General features: G+C 44.5%; 2 protein-coding genes across 2 annotated transcripts in view; both read left to right on the top strand.

The window, feature by feature from the left end:
* The first annotated feature begins 1319 nt into the window (after positions 1 to 1319).
* Positions 1320 to 7554, top strand: LOC125374078 (extensin-2-like). Its single transcript, XM_048384831.1, has 2 exons — positions 1320 to 1367; positions 6808 to 7554. The coding sequence occupies exons 1-2, from the start codon at positions 1320 to 1322 to the stop codon at positions 7552 to 7554; spliced, it is 795 nt and encodes a 264-aa protein (XP_048240788.1).
* A 3918-nt stretch (positions 7555 to 11472) lies between these two features.
* Positions 11473 to 25402, top strand: part of LOC124140663 (cell division control protein 42 homolog) — a 29324-nt gene continuing 15394 nt past the window's right edge. The window contains exons 1-2 of the mRNA XM_046508348.2: positions 11473 to 11669; positions 24114 to 24172. Coding sequence (XP_046364304.1) covers positions 11537 to 11669; positions 24114 to 24172 — 192 coding nt within the window. The 5' untranslated portion in view covers positions 11473 to 11536. The remainder of the gene's footprint in view (positions 11670 to 24113; positions 24173 to 25402) is intronic.

The raw sequence follows: 25402 nt of genomic DNA, 5'->3' as shown, positions 1-25402 counted from the left end.
TGGTAGTATTACTGCTCACACGCAGTCGTCACATGGTAGTATTACTGCTCACACGCAGTCGTCACATGGTAGTATTACTGAGCACACGCAGTCGTCACATGGTAGTATTACTGAGAACACGTAGTCGTCACATGGTAGTATTACTGAGCACAGATAGTCGTCACATAGTAGTATTACCGCTCACATGCAGTCGTCACATGGTAGTATTACTGAGCGCACATTATGTCCGACCAACTCCCTGCCTGCTGTAGGCAGCGTTAAGATGATTTATGTCCACTAACTTCGGCGTCGGACTGAGAGAAGCGTCAGTATAATACAGAATATGTATGTATAATTGTGAGGGAAACCTGGCGTCAAAGCTACAACTACTGTTACAACCTGCCCTACTCACTCTACTTCACCACAACCACAACATCTACCACAATAACTGTCTCTGCCGCAGTTGCTGCTACTTTTACAACCTACCTCCACATGGGTGACAACGTGAAATTAAATTAAGAAAAGCGGTAGTGTCTGGTCTGGCTGAAGGCGTCTGATTACGCCAAGGCACAGCTGGTCAACAGATGCAACGCTTAGTTTCTGAAAATATATAATTTTGATAGAAACATAAACTCCATTCAAATTTAAAAGGAACCCCAGTGAGATGGGAGATTCAGAAACTGAACCTTGGACAATCTAGATTTGCTTTATTTAGGGGTTTTGCATTACAGAAAGCCCTTTGTCCAAGCCTGCTACACGTGGCTCTGAGTGTCCGTGGGTATATGTGCTCCTTGGTCTGTCAACTCCATGCCGGATCTATGTGTCTTTCATCAATATGTGACCCACCAGGAAAACAGGGACCCTATGGATGCGAGGATACAATTGTGCTGTGACGCCATGAAGTCGTTTGATGTCAACTTCAGTGAAGATCGCCATGTGTGATGCCATGTATCTCTGTCATAAATATGAAATGAAACTTGTGCCGTCAATAGCTGGAATATTGATGAGTGCGGCGTTAAACAACAACAAAAATAAACGAACAAATAACATGATTACAAGTATCAATGTTTCCACAAACAAGAAGCCATTTCCATGGCAACTGACTCACTAACTCAGATGGCATACATGTTCACGCCACACTTGTGTTCAGGGTGGACTCAGTCAAGCGGGGATGATGATGAAGTGATGGGGGCAACACACACTCCGGGCAACCATCGATCTCCCTCCACCAGCGCCGGCTCCTGGACGTCCGTGTCAGCCTGAATCAATTACTGAACCTGCATCAATGAAGATTATTATGAAGGCAATTGGAGACTTGCTCATCCACCAGACCGCAACTAATGGCGGTAGTGGAAGACTGGTTTGTATTTGTTGAAGAAGAACGACAAGTAAGATAAATACAACAGTTGACATTTCCTGAACGAGGGGTGAGTGACCATGATGGACTGTCCACAAGCCAGTAACTGCCTCCTCTCACGGGTCTTGTTCACACGGACGAACAGCAGATGCAAGGGCTTCCCACACATTGTAGAACCTAGTTCCGCAGCTGACACATATACCGATGTGTTATATAGATACCCATGTGTTATATAGATACCCATGTGTTATATAGATACCCATGTGTTATATAGATACCCATGTTTTATACAAATTGGCGTTATACAGGTGGAATATACCCATGTGTTATATAGATGGACGTTATACAGGTGGCATATAACCGTGTGTTCTATAGATGGGCGTTATACAGGTGGAATATACCCATGTGTTATATAGATGGACGGTATACAGGTGGCATATACCCATGTGTTATATAGATGGGCGTTATACAGGTGGAATATACCCATGTGTTCTATAGATGGACGGTATACAGGTGGCATATACCCATGTGTTATATAGATGGGCGTTATACAGGTGGCATATACCCATGTGTTCTATAGATGGACGTTATACAGGTGACATACCCATGTGTTCTATAGATGGACGGTATACAGGTGGCATATACCCATGTGTTATATAGATGGGCGTTATACAGGTGGAATATACCCATGTGTTGTATGGATGGGCGTTATACAGGTGGCATATACCCATGTGTTCTATAGATGGACGTTATACAGGTGGAATATACCCGTGTGTTCTATAGATGGACGTTATTCAGGTGGAATATACCCATGTGTTATATCGATGGACGGTATACAGGTGGCATATACCCATGTGTTCTATAGATTGACGTTATACAGGTGACCTTATACCCATGTGTTATATAGGTTGGCGTTATATAGGTGACATATACCCATGTGTTATATAGATGGACGTTATACAGGTGACATATACCCATGTGTTATATAGGTTGGCGTTATATAGGTGACATATACCCATGTGTTATATAGATGGACGTTATACAGGTAGCATATTCCTATGTGTTATATAGGTTGACGTTATACAGGTGACATATACCCATGTGTTATATAGACGTTGTACATACACCCGTGTGTTATATAGATGGACGGTATACAGGTGACATATACCCATGTGTTATATAGATGGACGTTATGCAGGTGGCATATACCCATGTGTTATATAGGTTGACGTTATACAGGTGACATGTACCCATGTGTTATATAGATGGACGTTATACAGGTGACATATACCAATGTGTTATATAGACGTTATACAGGTGACATATACCCATGTGTTATATAGACGTTATACAGGTGACATATACCCATGTGTTATATAGATGGACGTTATGCAGGTGGCATATACCCATGTGTTATATAGGTTGACGTTATACAGGTGACATATACCCATGTGTTATATAGATGGACGTTATACAGGTGACATATACCCATGTGTTATATAGACGTTATACAGGTGACATATACCCATGGGTTATATAGACGTTATACAGGTGACATATACCCATGTGTTATATAGATGGACGTTATGCAGGTGGCATATACCCATGTGTTATATAGGTTGACGTTATACAGGTGACATATACCCATGTGTTATATAGATGGACGTTATACAGGTGACATATACCCATGTGTTATATAGACGTTATACAGGTGACATATACCCATGTGTTATATAGATGGGCGTTATACAGGTGACATATACCCATGTGTTATATAGATGGGCGTTATACAGGTGACATATACCCATGTGTTATATAGACGGTATACAGGTGACATATACCCATGGGTTATATAGACGTTATACAGGTGACATATACCCATGTGTTATATAGGTTGACGTTATACAGGTGACATATACCCATGTGTTATATAGATGGACGTTATACAGGTGACATATACCCATGTGTTATATAGACGTTATGCAGGTGACATATACCCATGTGTTATATAGACGTTATACAGGTGACATATACCCATGTGTTATATAGATGGACGTTATGCAGGTGGCATATACCCATGTGTTATATAGGTTGACGTTATACAGGTGACATATACCCATGTGTTATATAGATGGACGTTATACAGGTGACATATACCCATGTGTTATATAGACGTTATACAGGTGACATATACCCATGTGTTATATAGATGGGCGTTATACAGGTGACATATACCCATGTGTTATATAGACGGTATACAGGTGACATATACCCATGTGTTATATAGACGGTATACAGGTGACATATACCCATGTGTTATATAGACGTTATACAGGTGACATATACCCATGTGTTATATAGGTTGACGTTATACAGGTGACATATACCCATGTGTTATATAGACGTTATACAGGTGACATATACCCATGTGTTATATAGATGGACGTTATACAGGTGACATATACCCATGTGTTATATAGACGGTATACAGGTGACATATACCCATGTGTTATATAGACGTTATACAGGTGACATATACCCATGTGTTATATAGATGGACGTTATACAGGTGACATATACCCATGTGTTATATAGACGGTATACAGGTGACATATACCCATGTGTTATATAGACGTTATACAGGTGACATATACCCATGTGTTATATAGGTTGACGTTATACAGGTGACATATACCCATGTGTTATATAGATGGACGTTATACAGGTGACATATACCCATGTGTTATATAGACGGTATACAGGTGCAGATACCCATGTGTTATATAGACGTTATACAGGTGACATATACCCATGTGTTATATAGATGGACGTTATACAGGTGACATATACCCATGTGTTATATAGACGTTATACAGGTGACATATACCCATGTGTTATATAGACGTTATACAGGTGACATATACCCATGTGTTATATAGATGGACGTTATACAGGTGACATATACCCATGTGTTATATAGACGTTATACAGGTGACATATATCCATGTGTTATATAGACGTTATACAGGTGACATATACCCATGCGTGATATAGATTGACGTTATACAGGTGGCATATACCCATGTGTTATATAGACGTTATACAGGTGACATATACCCATGTGTTATATAGACGTTATACAGGTGACATATACCCATGTGTTATATAGACGTTATACAGGTGGCATATACCCATGTGTGATATAGATTGACGTTATACAGGTGGCATATACCCATGTGTTATATAGACGTTATACTGGTGACATATACCCATGTGTTATATAGATGGACGTTATACAGGAGGTATATACCCATGTGTTATATAGATCGACGTTATACGGGAGGTATATACCCATGTGTTATAAAGATGGACGTTATACACGTGGTATATACCCATGTGTTATATAGATGGACGTTATACAGGAGGTATATACCCATGTGTTATATAGATGGACGTTTACGGGAGGTATATACCCATGTGTTATATAGGCGGTGTACAGATTATTATCATAAGGGCATACAGAATCATGGTGATAACAGATTGGTATGAACACATGAAGTAGCCACTATTAAATACGACACTGCGTCTGATGAAGATCTTTGCAGGTAGATATAAGATGGTTTACTTAAATCTCAAATTTGACAACTAACTAGATTACTAACCCGTGGTTACTGAGGACACACATTTTATATACACATATGTGTTCCCAGCGGTACCCGAATAACAGTGTCCGGTCTAACCAGGTTTCACTGTATACAGCCTCATACCGAAGGCCTGCCGCCACATCGCACGACTATATGGGATGAGCCACAGGCATGTCGGTAATATAATACTGGTAGAGAATTTTAAAACCCTTTGCTTCGCAGTAATTTATCATTATGAAGGGCAGTAAGTCCCCTAGATCAGATGCTTCATGGTAATTTACCATTACGGAGGGCAGTAAGTCCCCTAGATCAGATGCTTCATAGTAATTTACCATTACGGAGGGCAGTAAGTCCCCTAGAACAGCGGGTTCTGCCACAGCCATAGCCTTGCTCCAAGCCTGTACTTTATATGAATCCATTGGTGTATAGTTATTCAATCCTCACAATAGGCAAGTCTAGATAAGTGGACAATACAAGCCAGTCTCGTGTGGGGAAAACGTGTTCTTGTTATTAATATAATCAAGAAACTATAATTAAGACTAATTATTATTGCCTTAGAGGTTTATCCCGCAAGTCTACTACAGCCAGAGGAGGGCGTCAGCTGATGTGGTGGCCTGATTAGTCAGACAACGCACGTGAACACTTCTACCCCCGGGGTTGGAGGGCAAACCCAATCCCCGGCTTAAACACTCTTGAGTGGAATGGGCCCAGACTGAGATGACTCTAGAGCGATTTGCTCTCAGGCTCAGAGCACTCCAAAACCCACTATCACAGGATCCTGGCATGCATATGGGACGTAACTGAAAACAGCGAATTTCGGCACCTTGAATAATATTAAAACAGGATCACGACGGTCACTGCTAATAACGAAGCCACCACCCCTCCATCCCTACCCCCACCCCCTCCCCTCTTCATTACACAACAACGTGGTCTATATTAATCCTGATTATGTCACGGAAATGTTTAGGGCTACATGACCAATTATCCTGTTAAGTCAACAGCAGAAACAAAATCAAAACTGACAGCATTGGTAATGAGTCCGGTTTTTCATCAATACTTAGCTATTGTTATAATTACGAATCAAATACAGTACGTCCTCCAATGACCAAACTGTGTGGAGGACAGACAGACAGACATTGTATTTGAAGAAAGACCATGAGATCCACAGTATAATTCATAATACAATTTTGCAATTGAAACTTAAAAAAAGTATCTATACACATTTTCAGGGGAAAATAGATGTACAATTTAATACAGGGATAATGAAAGTAATATTTTGGGGTGTACAAATAACAATTCTTAACATATCTAATGGGACCGCCTCCGTGGTCCAGTGGATAGAGCGTCTGCCTGGAGAGCGGAAGGTCTAAAATGATGATACTACTATTTTTTCTGCGTGCGTGCGTGCGCGCGTGTGGGTTTTTTTAAGGCTTAGAGTTTTATGGGTGATATAAAACCCAATAACCGAATAATAATAATAATGATAATAGTATATCCTGGAGGAATCAAGAATCAAGAATTTTATTTACAGAACGACCTCGTAGGGAGGAGATAAACTATCTATATTTGGGAATAAATGTATTTATAGACATGGATGTAATTTGCATGTGTATATATTTTCAAAGCATTAATAACCGATCATACCTATAAGTCTTATAGACTCAGAAACTAGATATTAACGCAATACCTACCAACGCTACAGCCGTATATAACTCGTAAGCTCGACGGCCATTTTGTAAGTAGATTGCTTCTCGCACACACGTGTTTGTAATTATACAACTTTACAATCAGAATTGTAAGTTGTTAGGGTGGAGTATTGCTCCACAGTACAACCCTGGAACCACAGTACAACCCTGGAACCACAGTACAGCCCTGGAACCACAGTACAGCCCTGGAGCCACAGTACAACCCTGGAGCCACAGTACAACCTGGAGCCACAGTACAGCCCTAGAGCCACAGTACAACCCTGGAGCAACAGTACAGCCCTGGAGCCACAGTACAGCCCTGGAGCCACAGTACAACCTAGAGCCACAGTACAACCATGGAGCCACAGTACAACCCTGGAGCCACAGTACAGCCCTGGAGCCACAGTACAACCCAGGAGCCACAGTACAACCCTGGAGCCACAGTACAACCCTGGAGCCACAGTACAACCTGGAGCCACAGTACAGCCCTGGAGCCACAGTACAACCCTGGAGCCACAGTACAGCCCTGGAGCCACAGTACAGCCCTGGAGCCACAGTACAACCTAGAGCCACAGTACAACCATGGAGCCACAGTACAACCCTGGAGCCACAGTACAGCCCTGGAGCCACAGTACAACCCAGGAGCCACAGTACAACCCTGGAGCCACAGTACAACCTGGAGCCACAGTACAGCCCTGGAGCCACAGTACAACCCTGGAGCCACAGTACAGCCCTGGAGCCACAGTACAACCCTAGAGCCACAGTACAGCCCTGGAGCCACAGTACAACCATGGAGCCACAGTACAACCATGGAGCCACAGTACAGCCCTGGAGCCTCGGTACAACCCTGGAGCCTCGGTACAACCCTGGAGCCACAGTACAGCCCTAGAGCCACAGTACAGCCCTGGAGCCACAGTACAACCCTGGAGCCACAGTACAGCCCTGGAGCCACAGTATAGCCCTGGAGCCACAGTACAACCTTGGAGCTACAGTACAACCCTGGAGCCTCGGTACAACCCTGGAGCCACAGTACAGCCCTGGAGCCACAGTACAGCCCTGGAGCCACATTACAACCTTGGACCCACAGTACAACCCTGGAACCACATTACAACCCTGGAGCCACAGTACAGCCCTGGAGCCACAGTACAGCCCTGGAGCCACAGTACAACATGGAGCCACAGTACAGCACTGGAGCCACATTACAACCCTGGAGCCACAGTACAGCCCTGGAGCCACAGTACAGACCTGGAGCCACAGTACAACCTGTAGCCACAGTACAACCTTGGACCTACAGTACAACCCTAGAGCCACAGTACAACCCTGGAGCCACAGTATAGACCCGGAGCCACAGTACAACCCTGGAGCCACAGTACAACCTTGGACCTACAGTACAACCCTGGAGCCATGTTGTATTATGTCCGACATATTTACCACCCATTCGACCAGCAGCTGATTGGCCAGGCTGACCTTGTGTATATTGTGTAGTAACACTATGTGTGGAGAGTACGTGTCACGTGTATAACACGTAAACAAACCGCGTGCTTTATAACATTTATAACACCCTGATGGACGTTGTGTATGCAAACCTTAGTTTCATTTCAGATTACAATCTTTCTTTCCGGATCTTGGTACACAAATACAGTTGAAGCATTGTTTTACATGACATTCTTTAATCTGTTAAAGACAATTGCCAGCATCCTATCTGTTGACGTTGTTATTTATCACTAAATTCGGTTAATCCCTGAAACAACAATACAAGCTTTGATAGTGTTCTCGACAGCTGATGCCAGATCTCGCAGCCACCAGTTACAAGTGATACTAGCATGCGCGGACATTCACTACACAAAAAGTCGATATCCCAGCGTGGGTACCGTGAGAGCGTTGCCAGTGCGTCTGGGGGGTGCTCCCCACACCGAGCTCCCGCATCAGCCTACAGCATCCCCCGGGAGCTTCACGGATTATTGATATACAGATACAAGATTGTCCTGGCTTGGCTAATGTATCCCTGACGCGTGACCGCTGGAGTATCAGATCCAGACCTACTATACTGCAATACTCGTGCTTCCTGATCTTGCGTGTAACTATAATGCTCAGACAATGATGCTACTTTAAACACAATTAAAACATCCCATTAAGTCTTCTTTGAAGTTTGGTCGACTTTGACAACAGCGACCGGTGATGCACGTCTTTTATTTACAGGTGTTTTGCGTGATGCATTAGGACACGTATCTGTGAAGTATTAACGTGTGTTCGAGGAGCCTTAAACAGGCCTTGCAATGAGAACATAAAGAGAACAGGATCTGTCTTTATCACGGAGAGGAGGCACTTGTTCATTGAATGCTGGTGCTTATTGTGTCTTATTATTTATTAAAGGGGCGGTCGGGTAGCCTGGTGGTTAAAGCGTTCGCTCGTCACACCGAAGACCCGGGTTCGATTCCCCACATGGGTACAATGTGTGAAGCCCATTTCTGCTGATATTGTTGGAATATTGCTAAAAGCAGCGTAAAAAAATACTCACTCACTCATTTATTAAATATTGCGATTACCTGTCCGAGGGATTCAAGGATTGCTTACCTGACAATGTTAACTTAGAACTAAAGCCACTCCCGAATAATAGTATGTTTGGTGGGTTTCTAGATGGTATTGCTTCGTCACGGTTCAAGGTATCTTGTATATGTAGTAGTGTCCCTTTGTATAGATTCCACGTTCTTGGATTTGTCGTGGCGTGAGAACATGTTTCTGTATACGCACCGACCCGTCTATATCCGGGTTAGAATTGTCTCCAGTAACCTATGCTCGTCGTAAGAGGCGACTAACGGATCGGGTGGTCAGACTCGGTGACTTGGTTAAACCATGCATCTCGTCGTATCCCAATTGCGTGGTTCGATGCGCGGGATGTCATTCACTGGATTATCTGGTCATGACTCGATTATTTACAGAACGCTGTCATATGTCTTGAATATTGATCAGTGCGACGTTAAACAACAAACAAACCTGTTTTGCTTAATTATCTTAATGGAGGCGCCGAAAACCTTCAGGAAATCAAATATTTCAGTTAAATCTGAAAACCTCCTGACTATCACTGCTGAAGGTGACGTTTTATATACACATGTAACTACATAACCTTAAATCAATTTATTAAAATACAATGCAATACATCCAACTTTTCACATTACGAATTCCGTGAACTAACTTCATTATTAAAATATTGGCCTCTCACGAAGCAATGATATTATAAATCTACCCAGTGTTTCTGAAACTGTGCATCAGCTGGTCCCCAAACAGAACATCTACATTAGGTACACATATATTCATAGTTGACTGCAAATTGAAACGTCAAATCTGAAAGGACTTTCGACATGCAACGTGATTTACTCCCGACGTTTCAGTGTAAGGTGTCACGTGACGCTTGTCCAACATGATGCGGGGTATCACCTGGAGCGGCGAGGGGTTGACGTAATGTTTTTCTACAATGATATGGACAGTACATCTCCCCCACCCCCGGGCAGGACCTGACCCCAGGGGATTAACCGGCCTTGTGATCCTGCCAGAGTTAATGTGACCCCATTAACTGACCTTTCACTAGACCCACTTTGGCGAGAGGCCATGTTGATTTGCTTACATGAGAATTAGAGACTGTCCGCTCGTCCCAACACAACTCGTCGCGTCACTCAGTATTTGTTTAGAATATGACGAAAAAATGTATACAATGTGATAAATATTGTCAGTGAATCCAGATTTAATTCTCTGAAGATTTTGAATCAACCTCTCAAACGTTTGTGTATTTGGCTCTGTTCTGTCCAAAGAAAAATAATCTGTAATCTATTAAACAAACACATTAGTTTCATTTTGAAACCAGGATAAATAAATGTGTTGAGGAAACTCGTGAACAGTGAAACTATACCGCACATGTCCGTGAGCAGCTTCCGTAAAAACAGAAACTATCAATAATTCAGTGACACAGAAACACAATAAGAACCATGCACCATAACACTCGCAGCAGGCTAGTCCCTAGACTAACATTTAGTCTCCGAAATCTTATATTACACAATATCCTTCTTGACTCTAAAAATAAAAATAAAATTCCCTATGCTGTGGAATAGAGCTAGCTTGAGCTGGCTAGACTTGCTTTTGTATGCATTTCTAGATTATGTTTTTTTCATAAAATAATTATATTCCACGGTCATGGTGCAGGACTAGCTAGTCCCGAGCAACACGGACATTGTGATCAGTACTCACACACTTGTATACGCATAATCATACCCTTGATATGACACAGTGTGTTGTATTGGTTTGACATTACCGTGTACTGTCATGGAAGTTGTCTGGTAGAGTCATAATTATGTCATTTCACGGAAACTACTATTTAATCACAATCTAAATATGGTGATAAGGAATCCTTACAATCCCTATCCCGTTATCTCTGTGGCGTAAATACGTAAATAAACTTTGAATCAGACAATCTTACATATTGCGACATATTACCACACCACAATATCACCGCCACGATGGAAAATACCATTACACAGGGCAACTAGTGTGGAGAGATGATTGACACCCAGATACAATAGTCGCTTGTTAGTGTATAGAGCTAAATACACATCTTTTTCATATTCATATTGTTAGACTTATCTGATTAAAACAGTTAATATTTAGAAGCACTATTATTCTACATCACAAAAGGCTACCCGGGATGTGGATAAATTGTCCCATCCCAGGTGAATCACGGCTGGCAATCCATTTCTAAATATAGCCTACTTTGTATGCGATTGGCTGCGGATGACGTCATGTAGCGGAGCGCCACCGACAAGTGCTCTACAATACGAAGGGAGAAGAAAACTGCTCGCTTCGGAGCGAGGCAACTGTTTGCAATGGCGGAGCCTAATTTTATCAAGTGTGTGGTGGTTGGCGACGGCGCTGTCGGCAAGACGTGCATGTTGATGAGCTACGCGACCAACAAGTTCCCCACGGAGTATATACCCACAGTGTTTGACAACTATGCAGGTAGGAATCGTCAGGTGTTTTACACCTGCCTAGGTCACCGCGTTAGGGGTTACCGTGGGGGATTTCTGTCCCCTCTTCCTGGTAGGGTCGTACGGTGTTATATAACCAGTTCTTAGAATGAACATAACATACTTTCTATAAAGAGCAACACCGACAACATCTGAATACGATGTACACATGTATCAGGTTCACCCGAGGCAGTGCTTGTTCTTGAGCGGGGTTCCAAGGAAGGTTTTGAATTGATATTTTAATATTTAATGTAGATAACGGTATCCTTTGTTGGGAGGCAGTGACAGTGAATGAACGTGGCAGTTAATAGTCTAGACAACACATTAATCTCTATGAGTTGGCGGTGGGAATATATATGGTGGTGAAATCAACAGTTGTGTCTTAGCCAGTTGAGTTACCAACAGCCTCGTGTGTTATAAACTGTCGGTAATCACACCACCACGTTCGCTGTCAATTATTGACCTATTTGGTAGTTATTCCATTGAGCAGACGACACTATCAGTGGCTCCTCAGTCAATCTGACACGTGTAGATAACGCTAGACAAATGGTTTGTCAACAAGCTGTATAATCGAGTTAAGAGTATATTGATTTTCTCGTTTTTTTAATGGTAAATCCTGTTGAAATTGTAAACATTACAGTGATCGCCTGTACTGGTTTGGTCAACATGTATAATCCAGTTAGATTTATAGCGAATGTCACAGATTTTCTTTCAATAATATTCTTTTCTAATTTGTAAACACATTGCTCGACTGTACTGTGTGCGTGCAGTTAGAAAAATGAATAATTATGTCGGAAACTAAACAATCGAGATGAGTGTCCGTGACGAATGTGTCAGATATGTCTCTGTCCCTTCGTATGACATCCTGACACACCTGTACCACAGGGATAAGCCTCCAGCTCACGTCCGGGTAACTCGCCATCACAGTTGATTCCCGGTGTGTGTGTCCACTAATATTTGTCAACAGTGAGTGAGTGTGGAGTGGTTTGCATACGTCTGCATGACCCAATTACATGGTTCGGTGAACAAAGATTCAACAGACGATATACTTGACTCCGTCCCCTTTCATACACAAACGACAGTCCGTCTTCTGACACTACCATGACATTAGCCTCTGTCATTGTCAGACGTCAGAAGCCGCTGTCGTGAGAAACGGACAACCCCTAGGCAATAATATACGATAGTATCCTGTAGAAAGAGCAGACGACAGTGGTCGTGAACAACCCCCAGAAACTGACATGTCAACAAAACTACCAGCTGTTTTTGCTGCAACCGCCTCCGATGATTTCCCAGGAGAACTTATCAGCGATGCACAGAAACGTGACACATAATTGCTTAATCCTCGGTTTCCTGAAACAGCAGATGCTTATTTCGAAAAATCTTTTCTTTCCTTAAGGATGTTACTATAAACTCCAACGAGTAAATTAACATCCCTCCTACTGGAGCGGATACATAAACGTGATAGAGAGACTTTTGTGAGGAGAGATTCTGATCCTTCTGGGGCCAGTCATGTGTCATGATGCGATGGTCGGACAGGTCCTGCTGCACATGCAAACTTGTTGGTTCCGGCAGATAATATTTAACAATGTGCTCAGCAGACGACAGTTAGCAGTGTTTTCTCAGCAGACGACACAGTGTGTACAAGCAGACGATTGTTTGCTGGTTATTCCGGGCGGTGTGGGAAATCCATTAACTATCTGACCCTCAACTAGGACGCCTCTTTAGAGCAATGTCGACGTGTTCTTGTGTAATTTGTCAATCTCCGAGCTGGGGATGCTAAGGAGGGTCCGGTGTTTGTATCAACTACTAAGGTGCATTGTTCAAGGCAGCCACTAGAACATACAGCACCTACATATTGGCAAAGTATGCTAATCAAAGAAGCTGCCTGGCTGTTGTAAAATCGTTGGGTAGACATTACACGTTTTATATCTATCGATTCCTGGTAACATGTCAAAAGTAACATGCGTAAATTTGATTGATTAGAAGGCAATGCAATCTAGTTCATGCCACACAGCTTTATCAGCCTGTAACCATCACCATGACAAGCGTGGTCCCCGCTGTTTCAGTTGTTCACCGTGGGACGAAGAGTTAGTAAATCTTGATTCCATAGCAATGCTTGAGGAATGTGTTACTTCTGTTATCCTAAATCAGAAGACGTGGATCCTGTCGATTCCATTGTTGGTCGCATGCAGTCAAAACAGTGGGGTCGGGGCAATGCTTGTGAGGTCTACCGTCAGTCAGCCCATGCTGGATATCTAAATGTGTGATATGTATTCAGTTCCCCAATGTAGGTATGGTAGAATGGGTATAGCCAACGTGGAATAATGAGTATAACCTGTTTTGTACAATATGAGTATAGCCCATGGACACGTTTGGAGTCTATAGCTATCCTTACATTTAACCCGTTGGGTAGTCTTGATTCAAGGATAGTAGTAATTATATCCTCCTAATAGGCTGGAATATTGCTGAGTGCGGCGTTAAACAACAAACAAACCTAATAGGCAAGTCTATATATGTGGACAGTAAGAACTCCAGTCCCTTATAGGGACAACCTGTTATTATTTGCATAATCTAGAATTATGATTTCAACTAATAATTATTGCCTTAGAGACTTGTGCAAGTCTAGCCGGTGGGACTCGGGTTGGAGACAGTATTTAACTGGCGATTACATTGGACCATGCGGTCAGACGCTGTGACCGGGTTGTAAGCGTGTCTTCGTACCCCGACAGCATTGGACAACTTGTGTCCATTATATACTGGCCGCCATGATATAGCTGGAATAGTGCACACTGCGGCGTTACACTGTACTCAATCACCGACTCGTGCAATGATCTACTTATTCCGAGTGCGTCTACCTCCACGCGTGTAGGGCCGTTAATTATCACGAAGCTTCAGGAACGCGCGTCAACTCCCACTTTCATTCCCGAATGATCGGTGACCTACATTGTGAGATGTGGTATAGACAACATCTTACTTATTTCGTCGGAACGATCGTAAACAAACAACCACTAGCATACACATCGGGGATAAAATATTTGCCTTTAAAGTCAACATAAAAAAGTTGTTGAAAGTCTCCAAAACCGCGGCAAGTCCTGAAGTTCGTTGTGCAAAGCGTCGTCTGAGACGAGCGGAATGGAGTCGAGAAGCATGTGTCTGGAACACGAATGTCAGCACACAGGCGCTGCACAGCCGCCACCCCCCCCCCCCCCCCCCCCCCCGACCTGCAGTGACAAGGGGAAGAGGCCCAGCCAGTTTTGGGGAGGGGGATAGTTCTTCGTCATGTTTGTGGAATATATGTATTTTATGAAACTAAACCATTCTAGATTATAAAAAGCAAGGGTAGAAATCAACGTAAGAATTTACGTTTTTTTCAGAGGAGAGACATGTAGTGTAAGAGCAGATGTTATTGACTATATCATCAGGGAGCGGAAGGGTGTACACGTCGGTGGCTCAATGGGACATACGCCATTTTGCTGTCTCACTTATGGAATTTCGAAGTTGGTTAAAATGTGTTGTGTTGGATACGCTATGAATGAGTGAGTGAATATGGTTTTACGACGCTTTTAGTAACATTCCCGCAACATCAGCAAGAGAAATGGACGGAGGGGATGGATATTGAAATTATATTTGAATCTTGCCAGTTTGAAATTAATTTGTATCTTTATTCTCAGTAACGAGTAGTAATTTTAAAGCCTTTGTTTTCCTTAACAACAGCATTCAAGCAATACATGTTCAATGTGAATAATGTATGATAGTATATACGACTGAAGTTCAACACAGAGATTATAGCGTATCTAGGAACGTGTATAGCATAGGCTCGTTTAACCCAGAATAGCAATCACTGAAGTGACGGGCATGTCAATTCTCCCCTGTGACATTTGAAATGTGCATTACCATTATACTGTGACACATGTCAGCTGATCGCCCCAACTGGCCCAGAGCAGAATAGGTCGTGTAAATACGACTGAATTTATCTGTCAGCGGCGGTAGACAGAGACTACACCGGAACCCTTGTGACATGACGACGCAGGTGCGTTTGACTGGTCTATCTATGTTCATTGGGTTGGTTGGTTTGTTGTTTAACGCCGCACTCAACAATATTCCAGCTATATGACGGCGGTCTGTAAATAATCGAGTCTGGACCAGACAATCCAGTGATTGATATCATGAGCATCTATCAACGCAATTGGGATCGATGACATGAATCAACCAAGTCAGCGAGCCTGACCACCCGATCCCGTTAGTCGCATTTTACGACAAGCAGAGTCGCCTTTTACGGCAAGTATGGGTTGTTGAAGACCTATTCTACCCCGGAATCTTCACGGGTCTATTCAGTTTGGATAACCTATCTTACATACATACTTAAATTTGGAATTTAGAGTGCGCTTTATATGCGTATTTCCCGCACGGGCCCGCCAGGCCATTTCGTGATTGGTCGAAAAGGTATGTCCGAAAAGGTGAGGCAGGGGGAGGTTTTAGGGCTGCTAACTTAATTTTGAACCATAACCTATCGTCTTCGGTTGTGATTTATGCTGGCTGTAGTGTGCTGATATCATAGCCCTGGTTGTACATTACACTTGTCAAGCTGTATATTACAGTGTTTGGATCGGACTTGACAGGCACCTGTCAGATCGGGGTTGTTCATTACACCGAAGATGTGTAGCCTCTTTGCGTTGGTACTGTACTTTTCTCCCCAGATGCGAAGTGTCATGACAAGTAGCCGTTTGATGTTTGACCTGTTACGACATCGACGACTTGTACTTCACTTTACGTACCTGTCAATCAACTTGAAGTGTTGTGTCACGACTGACAGGTACATATCAAAGGGGCACCTGTCGACCACGTATACTACTGGCACTAACACACTTATGCGGGGGAACAGCTGTTTTGGACTACTTGCCGATTGCTGAGAGTTTTATGGGGTGTTTAGTGTTGAAATGGAGTATTACACGGACGTGTACACTTTTATAGCCTCTTGGTTGCTAGTTCATGTTCATGATTTGTTTACAGTGTAAACATTCAACACGGAGCTACATGACAAACTAAGCCTGTTTGCTTTAGCTGGACGCATGTTGATTCATAATTCGCAGTCACCAGTTTCCATGATAGTTTTGGTTTTGTACTGTTCTGAAACATCGTGGACTGGCAGTATTAAGGAGCTGATAAACTGGTCGCATACCCCACGACACCCCCAGAGAGGATGAGGTTGCGTGTCATGTTTTGTTATCAAAATTCGGTCGCCAATTATCCGCTGTGAAACAACATGTGAGTGATGAAAGGAATTATTAATTCAATTCACTTTCAGCATCCATTAATAACATCCCGGGGTGACCTCTCTCCACATAGGTGTTAATGGCCGATCCTTTTGCATTGACCCCGAGACCCGGGCCCGGGAGAACGCCGCGTTAAACCCTGTGTGCTTAACAGAATGGTCATTATGATCTGAGTGGGTCCGGCTGTCCGGTTGTGACAAATAGCCAAGAGTTGTTTTCCTGCCTCTTACTGTCACCACCAGGCGTGACGCGGTCAGCTGGAGGCGACGTGGTCACAAGTGCAACATCACCGTGATACCACATCACTGACGTGGCTGTGAGAGTCGGCGCGACCGCACCTACTTCCAAGAGTGAAGGAGAGAGTGATGCGCCGCTTTGAACATCACTTCAGCGGTGTGACGGGGCACACGGAATGAGATCAGAACGCTGTACCCATATGGGGAATGAGACCTGAGTGTTCTGTCGGTGTGACGAGCAAACACTTTACCCACTAGGCCACCCGACCTCCTCGTTTCTTCGGGAACATCATGACACTGAAGTTGAATAAACTATGTTTACGTATATTGTCACTGGCGAAAGAGAAGAGTGTTCATCCACCATGCGAACGTGATCAGGGCATTTACGTACCGACTTGCTGACGTGTTCAGGGCATTGACGTACCGACCTACCGGCGTGTTCAGGGCATTTACGTAACGACCTACCGGCGTGTTCAGGGCATTTACGTACCGACCTACCGGCGTGTTTAGGGCACGTACGTACCGACCTACCGGCGTGTTCAGGGCACGTACGTACCGACCTACCGGCGTGTTCAGGGCACGTACGTACCGACCTGACGGCGTGTTCAGGGCACGTACGTACCGACCTACCGGCGTGTTCAGGGCACGTACGTACCGACCTACCGGCGTGTTCAGGGCACGTACGTATCGACCTAGCGGTGTTTTGAGGACATGTACGATGTGCCGCTGACTCGGTCGCCCAAAGCAGACAGGAAGGATGCACCCCTGATTGACGCGAGTGCTGTCGGACGTGGTAGATGCCATCACCATGGCTCGGTTACACCACCGGTGTCGTCATCTACTTCACGGCTGCTGGTGCTCCCACAAACAATCACTTCAGTCCGGAAACACTGGGGTTCAGAAAGATACACTCGATAGCCCACAGGCGGACAATAGAACTATCGACGGCATGCTTAGTTCTGAGAACCTGTGGGCAGACTAGATCCCCGTATCGTCTTGTCGCAAGCGTATTATAGCTACACAGTGTCATCATAATGTTTTGTCATTTTAAAAATTGCATCTGTCACGTTATGGAATGTCTCTGCAATAAATATTATCTATCTAGCTGATTATCATCGTGTCCCGAGGGCGTAGATCGTGGTGTATTCACTGGCCCCTGCCCTTAAGCTGGAACATTGTTGACTGAGATGTAAAAGAACAGGGCCCGTGAAGATCCGGGGTAGAATAGGCCTTCTGCAACTCATGCTTGTCGCAAGGGGCGACTAAAGGATCGGGTGGTCAGCCTCGCTGACTTGGTTGATACATGTCATTTTATCCCATTTTATCCCATTTGGCCTAGGTCTATGCTCATGATGTCAGTCGCTGGATTGTCTGGTCCAAAGTCGATTATTTACACAGACCGTCGTCATGTAGCTGGAATATTGAAGAGTGCGGCGTTAAACACCCACCCACACCCAACCATCCATCCAACCAACCAAAAAGGAAACAAACAAACAAACTAGTAAAACAACAGTCACTCATTTGGTAAAGAGCATCGCGGGTCTCTCCGGGCGCTCTGGTGCCCCCCGCCGTGATATTGCTGGAATATTGCTGAAGGCGGCGTAAAACCATACTCACTCACTCACTCTCCGGGCGCTACCTCTGCCTTGGTATTTATTGTGTACATTTGTCGAGCACAAAACGTATGCATCAGACTCTGTCCAGATGCTGCTATTCCACATGATTAAGATGAAACTGATGCTGGACGCCATGGCAACACGGTGATACTACTGACCACGGCGTAAACCCCTTAGGGTGGGTTGTGTGGCACAGTGGTGAAAGTGTTCGCTGGTCACATGATAACCCGGGTTTAATTCCCGAGGTGGGCACAACGTGTGAACCCCATGGATCGTGTGCTCCACTCTAAATATTTTGCTGAGAGCGACTTCAGATCCAATCCACCCACTCCTTCACTTGGGTCAATTGTTATCCGCAAGCAGAAATCCGACACGTACTTTGGAATAAAACATAGTTTGTGAATGATATACGAGCAGAAGCACATAGGTTAAGATACAAATGAATTTTAACTAAACCTGTCAAGTTAAGAGAATTACTGTTGCGATCTTATAGCAAGTGGATTGAAACAGATCACATGCGTTCTACTCGTCTACTAAACTGACTCGAGAGGAATTTATGTTGACACATGAAGGGAGACTGATTTAGATGATTTACATCCAGTATATTTCCATCTCGCTATCGACCGCTATCTCGGTCTCTGAGCAAACGCAACGCCGTCAGAATACACATCGTATTAATGGGTTGTGTGCACACCATTTAATACATTATCATCGCCGTCTACGTGAGGCCCTATCGTCAGTTATACACTGTATTTGGGAACGCTGCAAATACGATGTAGCATTTCTGGCCCAATAGTAGTTTCCTCTCCAGTTCGCACTGACCCAGTTCCTCGCTGCCGCGCTAATTGTTTTGTGTCGCCTATTAAATATGTTCTGTGGGGATTAGCCGCTGTTTCATTATCAAATATTATGTCGACGTTTAGGGGTATTTACTGAGCAGAATCTGTCAGGAAACTGTCACTCCGGTCGTCACAGATCGCCCACAGGGAACTGACAGTCCCGTAGCGCGTCTAAAACAACATAGCGAGAGTTAATGATAGATCTGCTGGAAGCAGACGATTGATGGCCTCAAAGCAGACGATAACAATACGTATTACAGACGACTGGTCGTATATAGCAGAATATGGAATAAACCGATGTCATAACATGGTTCTTAGAGTTGATCCAGCAGACGATCACTATACTGTTGTAGCTAGGCGGTGTTCGCTTTGTAGCCGACCATATATTCGTTCTAGAGGAAGCCGCAGATGAAATGTTGTTGGAGCTGATGATGTTGTTTGAGTTGCGTTGCTTGTTGTTGCAACATGCGATACTTCCGATAGGCGCCATCTGCGGAAAATCACAGACTCGACTGTTCTGGCAGTTTTCGTAACTCTGTGCCAAAGATCATAAATATATGGCATTCTGTGATTGTGAGTCTAGAGAAAGCAGGGTAGGGTGGCTTGACCGGCTACATATTTTATGAATTTTAACAAAAACTGGACATAAAAGCCAATAGTGTCAGTTGATACTGGTGTGTACACGAATGCACATGACATGTACGAGTAGTGTGACTTGCGATGGTTCGTTCCGTGTAGCGGAGATGGAGCAGTGGTGTCGGGTACCTCAGTGAAGGTCAAGGCACTCAGGCCAGTAGACACCAAATGAAATACTTCACACCGAACAGAGCCCCTTACACAAAGCGATCTTAGCTCCGACTGTAGTTATTCCCATACTTGAATGAGTGAGTTTGGTTTAACGCCGCAGTATTCCAGTGATATCACGGCGTGTCAGCTTAATGTGGGAGGAAAGCCCGAAGTGATGCAGGTCTTACGTTTACCACTTCGGTGAAACCCACGAGCACGGGTATGGTGTTGACAAACCTAGAAACATAATCGGGGCGAACCGGGATTCGAACCCACAATCACAGGTTTCTGGCGTGCGCAAGGGACGCAACTCAGCGAATTGTGGCGCCTTAGACGACTGGGCCACCCGTGCCCCTTCCCATACTTGAACACAGACTAAAGATAGTCATCGCGCGACATAACCATCTGCATTCTACTGTAGTGACTGTGTCGCCATGACGACTGATTTGAGTGCACCAGGTCTTATCAACAGACATAAAATACAGTTCCATCGCTCCCTCATTCAGTTCACTCACTCACAGTTGAGACCAGTGAAGATCCGGGGTAGAATTGATCTTCAGCAACCCATGATTGCCGTAAAAGGCGACTATGCTTGTCGTCAGAGGCGACTAACGGCATCGGAAGGTCAGGCTCGCTGACATGGTTGATGCATGACCGATGCTCATGATGTTAATCACTGGAATGTCTGGTCCAGGCTCGATTAATTACAGACCGCCGCCATATAGCTCAAATATTGCAGACTGAGAGTGCGGCGTTAAACACCAAGCAAACTAACACTCACAGTTGAGAACATTTAGTTAGTTGCTTGATATAAGCCAATGTTTCATATTAGTTGTGAGCAGCTCTCCGGTCACGCATTGTTCAGCTTGCAGGGAAATACTCAATACCACCTGCACGGTCGTGCCTCGGCACTAATCAATACCGTCCCGTGAGGATCCAGGGTAGAACAGGTCTTCAGCATCCCATGCTTGCCGTAAAAGACGACTTTGCTAACGGGATCGGATGGTCAGGCTAGCTGACTTGGTTGATGCATGTCATCGTATCCCAATTGCGTGATATCAATCACTGGATTGTCTGGTCCAGACTCGTTTATGTACAGTCCGCCGTCATACAGCTGGAATATTGCCGAGTTCGGCGTTAAACAACAACCAAACAAATCAATACCCAGTGGGGCTTGTGATGGGCGGGGATATCTATGGTCCTCCAACTCCCCCACAACGACGTGGAAAGTTTTGTTGACATGCTACATAGCGCTAAGGGAATGCACTGCATCACTGTAACCGCAACATTCCCAGCAACGTGCTTCGCATTGTCAACGTTGTTAACGCACCAGGTGCAATTTATAACTGCTCATATCTAATTATAGCAAATCAAGCCATTACGTTGCCGCAATCAATCACACGTCGCTAGCTTCCGCTTTGAAGTTATCTCAATACACTGGCACTGTTAATTAATACATCAGAACCTGTCCGCAGAGTGGTGTAGCGGTACTGGTAGACAGAACCTGTCCGCAGAGTAGTGTAGCGGTACTGATAGACAGAACCTGTCCGCAGAGTGGTGTAGCGGTACTGGCAGACAGAACCTGTCCGCAGAGTAGTGTAGCGGTACTGGTAGGTAGAACCTGTCCGCAGATTAGTGTAGCGGTACTGGTAGACAGAACCTGTCCGCAGACTGGTGTAGCGGTACTGATAGCCAGAACCTGTCCGCAGACTGGTGTAGCGGTACTGGTAGACATAACCTGTCCGCAGAGTAGTGTAGCGGTACTGGTAGATAGAACCTAGTCAGCAGAGTAGTGCAACGGTACGGCTATATCAGGTATAGTAGACAAAGCCTAGTGCCTGTGTATTCACCTAAGCTGGTTCCCGGCTCCATATGCGCACGACTTGCGCCTTATTGCGATATTAGAGACGGGGCCAAGCTGACGGCTACACCCGGGCCCCGTTCCACAAAGCGAACGTAGCGCAAAGATATCGTATGTCCATTCTTTGAAATAGACTTACGACAGTCGTAGTTCTAGGATCGCAATGTGGAACGAGGCCCAGGTCAAGTAGACAGAACTTAGTCAGCAGATTGATGCAGTGTATCTACAGGATCAAGATCAAGTGCTCTTGGGCACGCCAGAAACCTAAGATTGTAGGTTCGAATCCCTGTTCGCCCCGATTATGTTTCTTGATTTGTCAGCAGCATACCAGTGCTCGAGGGTTTCACCAAAGTGGTAAACATCTAAGACCTGCATCACTTCGGGCTTTCCTCCCACATCTGGGAACTTAAAAGCGGCGTTGAAATCAACCTCACTCACTCGTGTGTTTCTCGATCGTAAATCCGGGTTAGAAGAGGTCTTCAGTGCTTGTCGTAAAAGGCGACTATGCTTGTCGTAAGAGGCGACAAACGGGACCGGGTGGTCAGGCTCGCTGATGAATGTCATCGTATCCAAATTGCGTGGATCGATGCTCATGATGTTAATCACTGGATTGTCTGGTCCTGACTGATTATTTGCAGACCGCCGTCATATAGCTGGAATTTTGCTTATTGCGGCGCTAAACAACAAACAAACGAAGTTACATGCTTGTCGAACAAACCGACGTAAAAAAGGATTGTCTTGGCGTATTTTGATGGCTTTGTTCGGTGCTCATACTATCACCCATTTGTTTGTCCGACCCACTTTTACAGCAGTCGTGATATAACGTGATACCAGGACTATAATTGACTGCGGAGTTAAGCATGATTCACTCACCGACTGATGATACACAAGGGATGCTCGCGGGATGTGCTATAATTTTCATATTTCCCTAGATGTACATGCGAATGTATTACGTCATTGTTACTGAGTACTAATCTTAAGTTGGTAGTGCGCATATTTCCTCATGCTAGACGTCATGGAAGTTTCCACAGTTTTGTGTTTGGTCGAGTTGTGCAGAACAGCCGTCCTCAATGACCCCTTCTCTTGTATTGAGATGTAAACCTAGACTTAGTGGAGGTCGCCTGTTGTATTGTGTGTTCACGGTGCTGTCAACTGTCACAATGTAACTCGATCTAGGTGCAGTGGCGACTGTATACTGGCGGGGGCAGTGACTAATAGTTTCATTGTGAAAGCCACACAAAAACACAAATTGTTTCTCATCAACGAAGACCCTAAACGTTGATCCGGCGGAAGCTAGGGCTGTTTGGTGCAATTGTGGAGTGGTTGCTGAAGTTAAATTTAAAGATAAGTTAAAACCCTACCTCCCCATTACGAACCCTGTTACACGTTTAACCTGTTTTGACAAGTTTTTATGACTTAAAGCCCTTTGAACATACGTGGTTCACTTGTACCAATCAATCAAAACGTCAGACTTGGAGATTTCGATGTTGTTTGTTTGTTTGTTGTTTAAATTGCACTCAGCAATATTCCAGCTATATGACGGGGGTCTGTAAATGATCGAGTCTGGACCAGACAATCCAGTGATTTACATCATGAACATCGATCCACGAAGTTGGGATACGATGACATGCATCAACCAAGTCTGACCACCCGGTCCCGTTAGTCGCCTCTTACGACAAGCATAGTCGCCTTTCACGGCAGGCATGGGTTGCTGAAGACCTATTCTACCCCGGATGTCCACGGAAATTCGATGCTGTTTGTAATAGAAATGTCATGCCTCCTTTACTTATCTCCCTGTGACTGTAATTGTCTGATTGTGTTTCAGTGACCGTCACGATCAGGGACACACCCTACCAGCTGGGGCTGTTCGACACGGCGGGGCAGGTACGTACAGACAGACAACCCCTACCCTCGGGGATCTCCTATACCCCTCCACCAGACAGACAACCCCTCCCCTCGGGGATCTCCCATACCGCTCCACTGTTGTAAGGGATTCTCACGCTCCCTCGAGCCCTGATTCCCGTACCGTTGTAACACGGCGCCACCATGTACACGTCGACATGGGGCACTGGACAGACACATCGCTGTTTGAACAAGGAAAAATATCCAACGTTATCAGCTACATTTCAAGTTGGAATAACCATACATAGCAACACAAACTACCTCAGTACGGAAATCGCTAGCTTATATAATTAATGTATCATATTTAGATTTTAGGTAAAAACCCATACGAATAATGCAGTAATGTAACGTGTGTGGTCTTGTGGAGAGAGTGAGTATCGTTTTACGCCGCTTTTAGCAATATTCAAGTAACGTCACGGCGGGGGACACCAGAAATTGGCTTCACACACTACCCATGGAACCTGGGTCTTGCATGATGAGCGAACGCTTTGATCACAGGCTACACCACCGCCCCCTAGTGGATAGAACGTCTGCCTTGAGGTCGCGTTAAGATATGGTACTTTTTGTTAACCTGCCTGGCATTAAGGGGCTAAAACAAGGACTGGTCGGCTCGGAGTCAGTATACTGTGTCTGAGTACGGTTAAACTGCGGTATTGCATTTCAGTGAATTAGCTCTAAAAACAGACATTAGCGCGCACGCACATACACGGACACAGCCACACACGCACATACAGACACACACAACGTTAAACCCCATTTCACCTCGCCTCCCATGTAACGTGTGTCACAATTATATTATAAATAGGAAGTCCTTTAGAATTATATCAGCATGGACTCGTCCATACAATCCGAATACAATCGTGTGGAATAAGTGTCCCTGGTACATTGCAGATTGACAGCGAGTCGTACATATACACAATCAGCGAGACTCATCAGGTATTTATATTTAGAGATTCCATCACGATCACGCGAGACAGCTATGGGGGGGCTAGAAGACCGCGTGTTGCGTTTCGAAGTGTGTGTTTATAAACACTGGTATTTCTGCGCTGTTTACGAGCCGTCATATCCATCCGCTGACGTCACCGCGAGCTCGCGATGAGATGTGGTGCACTTATCAATGTGCGCCCGTTGACATTGCGTGTTTGAATAAAACATATCAATACAACTCAGTACACTGTCGTACAGATCTATAAAACTATGTACATTGTCGTG

This window comes from Haliotis rufescens, unplaced genomic scaffold (genome assembly GCF_023055435.1).
Source record: "Haliotis rufescens isolate VD_foot unplaced genomic scaffold, xgHalRufe1.0.p SCAF_51, whole genome shotgun sequence".
NCBI lineage: Eukaryota > Metazoa > Mollusca > Gastropoda > Lepetellida > Haliotidae > Haliotis > Haliotis rufescens.
The sequence above is the reverse complement of the archived record's forward strand: the minus strand, read 5'-3'. Positions and strand labels throughout refer to the sequence as shown.

Excerpts from the sequence above, each read along its gene's own strand:
- LOC125374078 (XM_048384831.1), top strand. The coding sequence starts at position 1,320 with ATGGCGGTAGTGGAAGACTGGTTTGTATTTGTTGAAGAAGAACGACAA. Across the intron at positions 1,368-6,807 it reads TTGTTGAAGAAGAACGACAA|TACAACCCTGGAACCACAGT; the intron begins GTAAGATAAATA and ends ATTGCTCCACAG.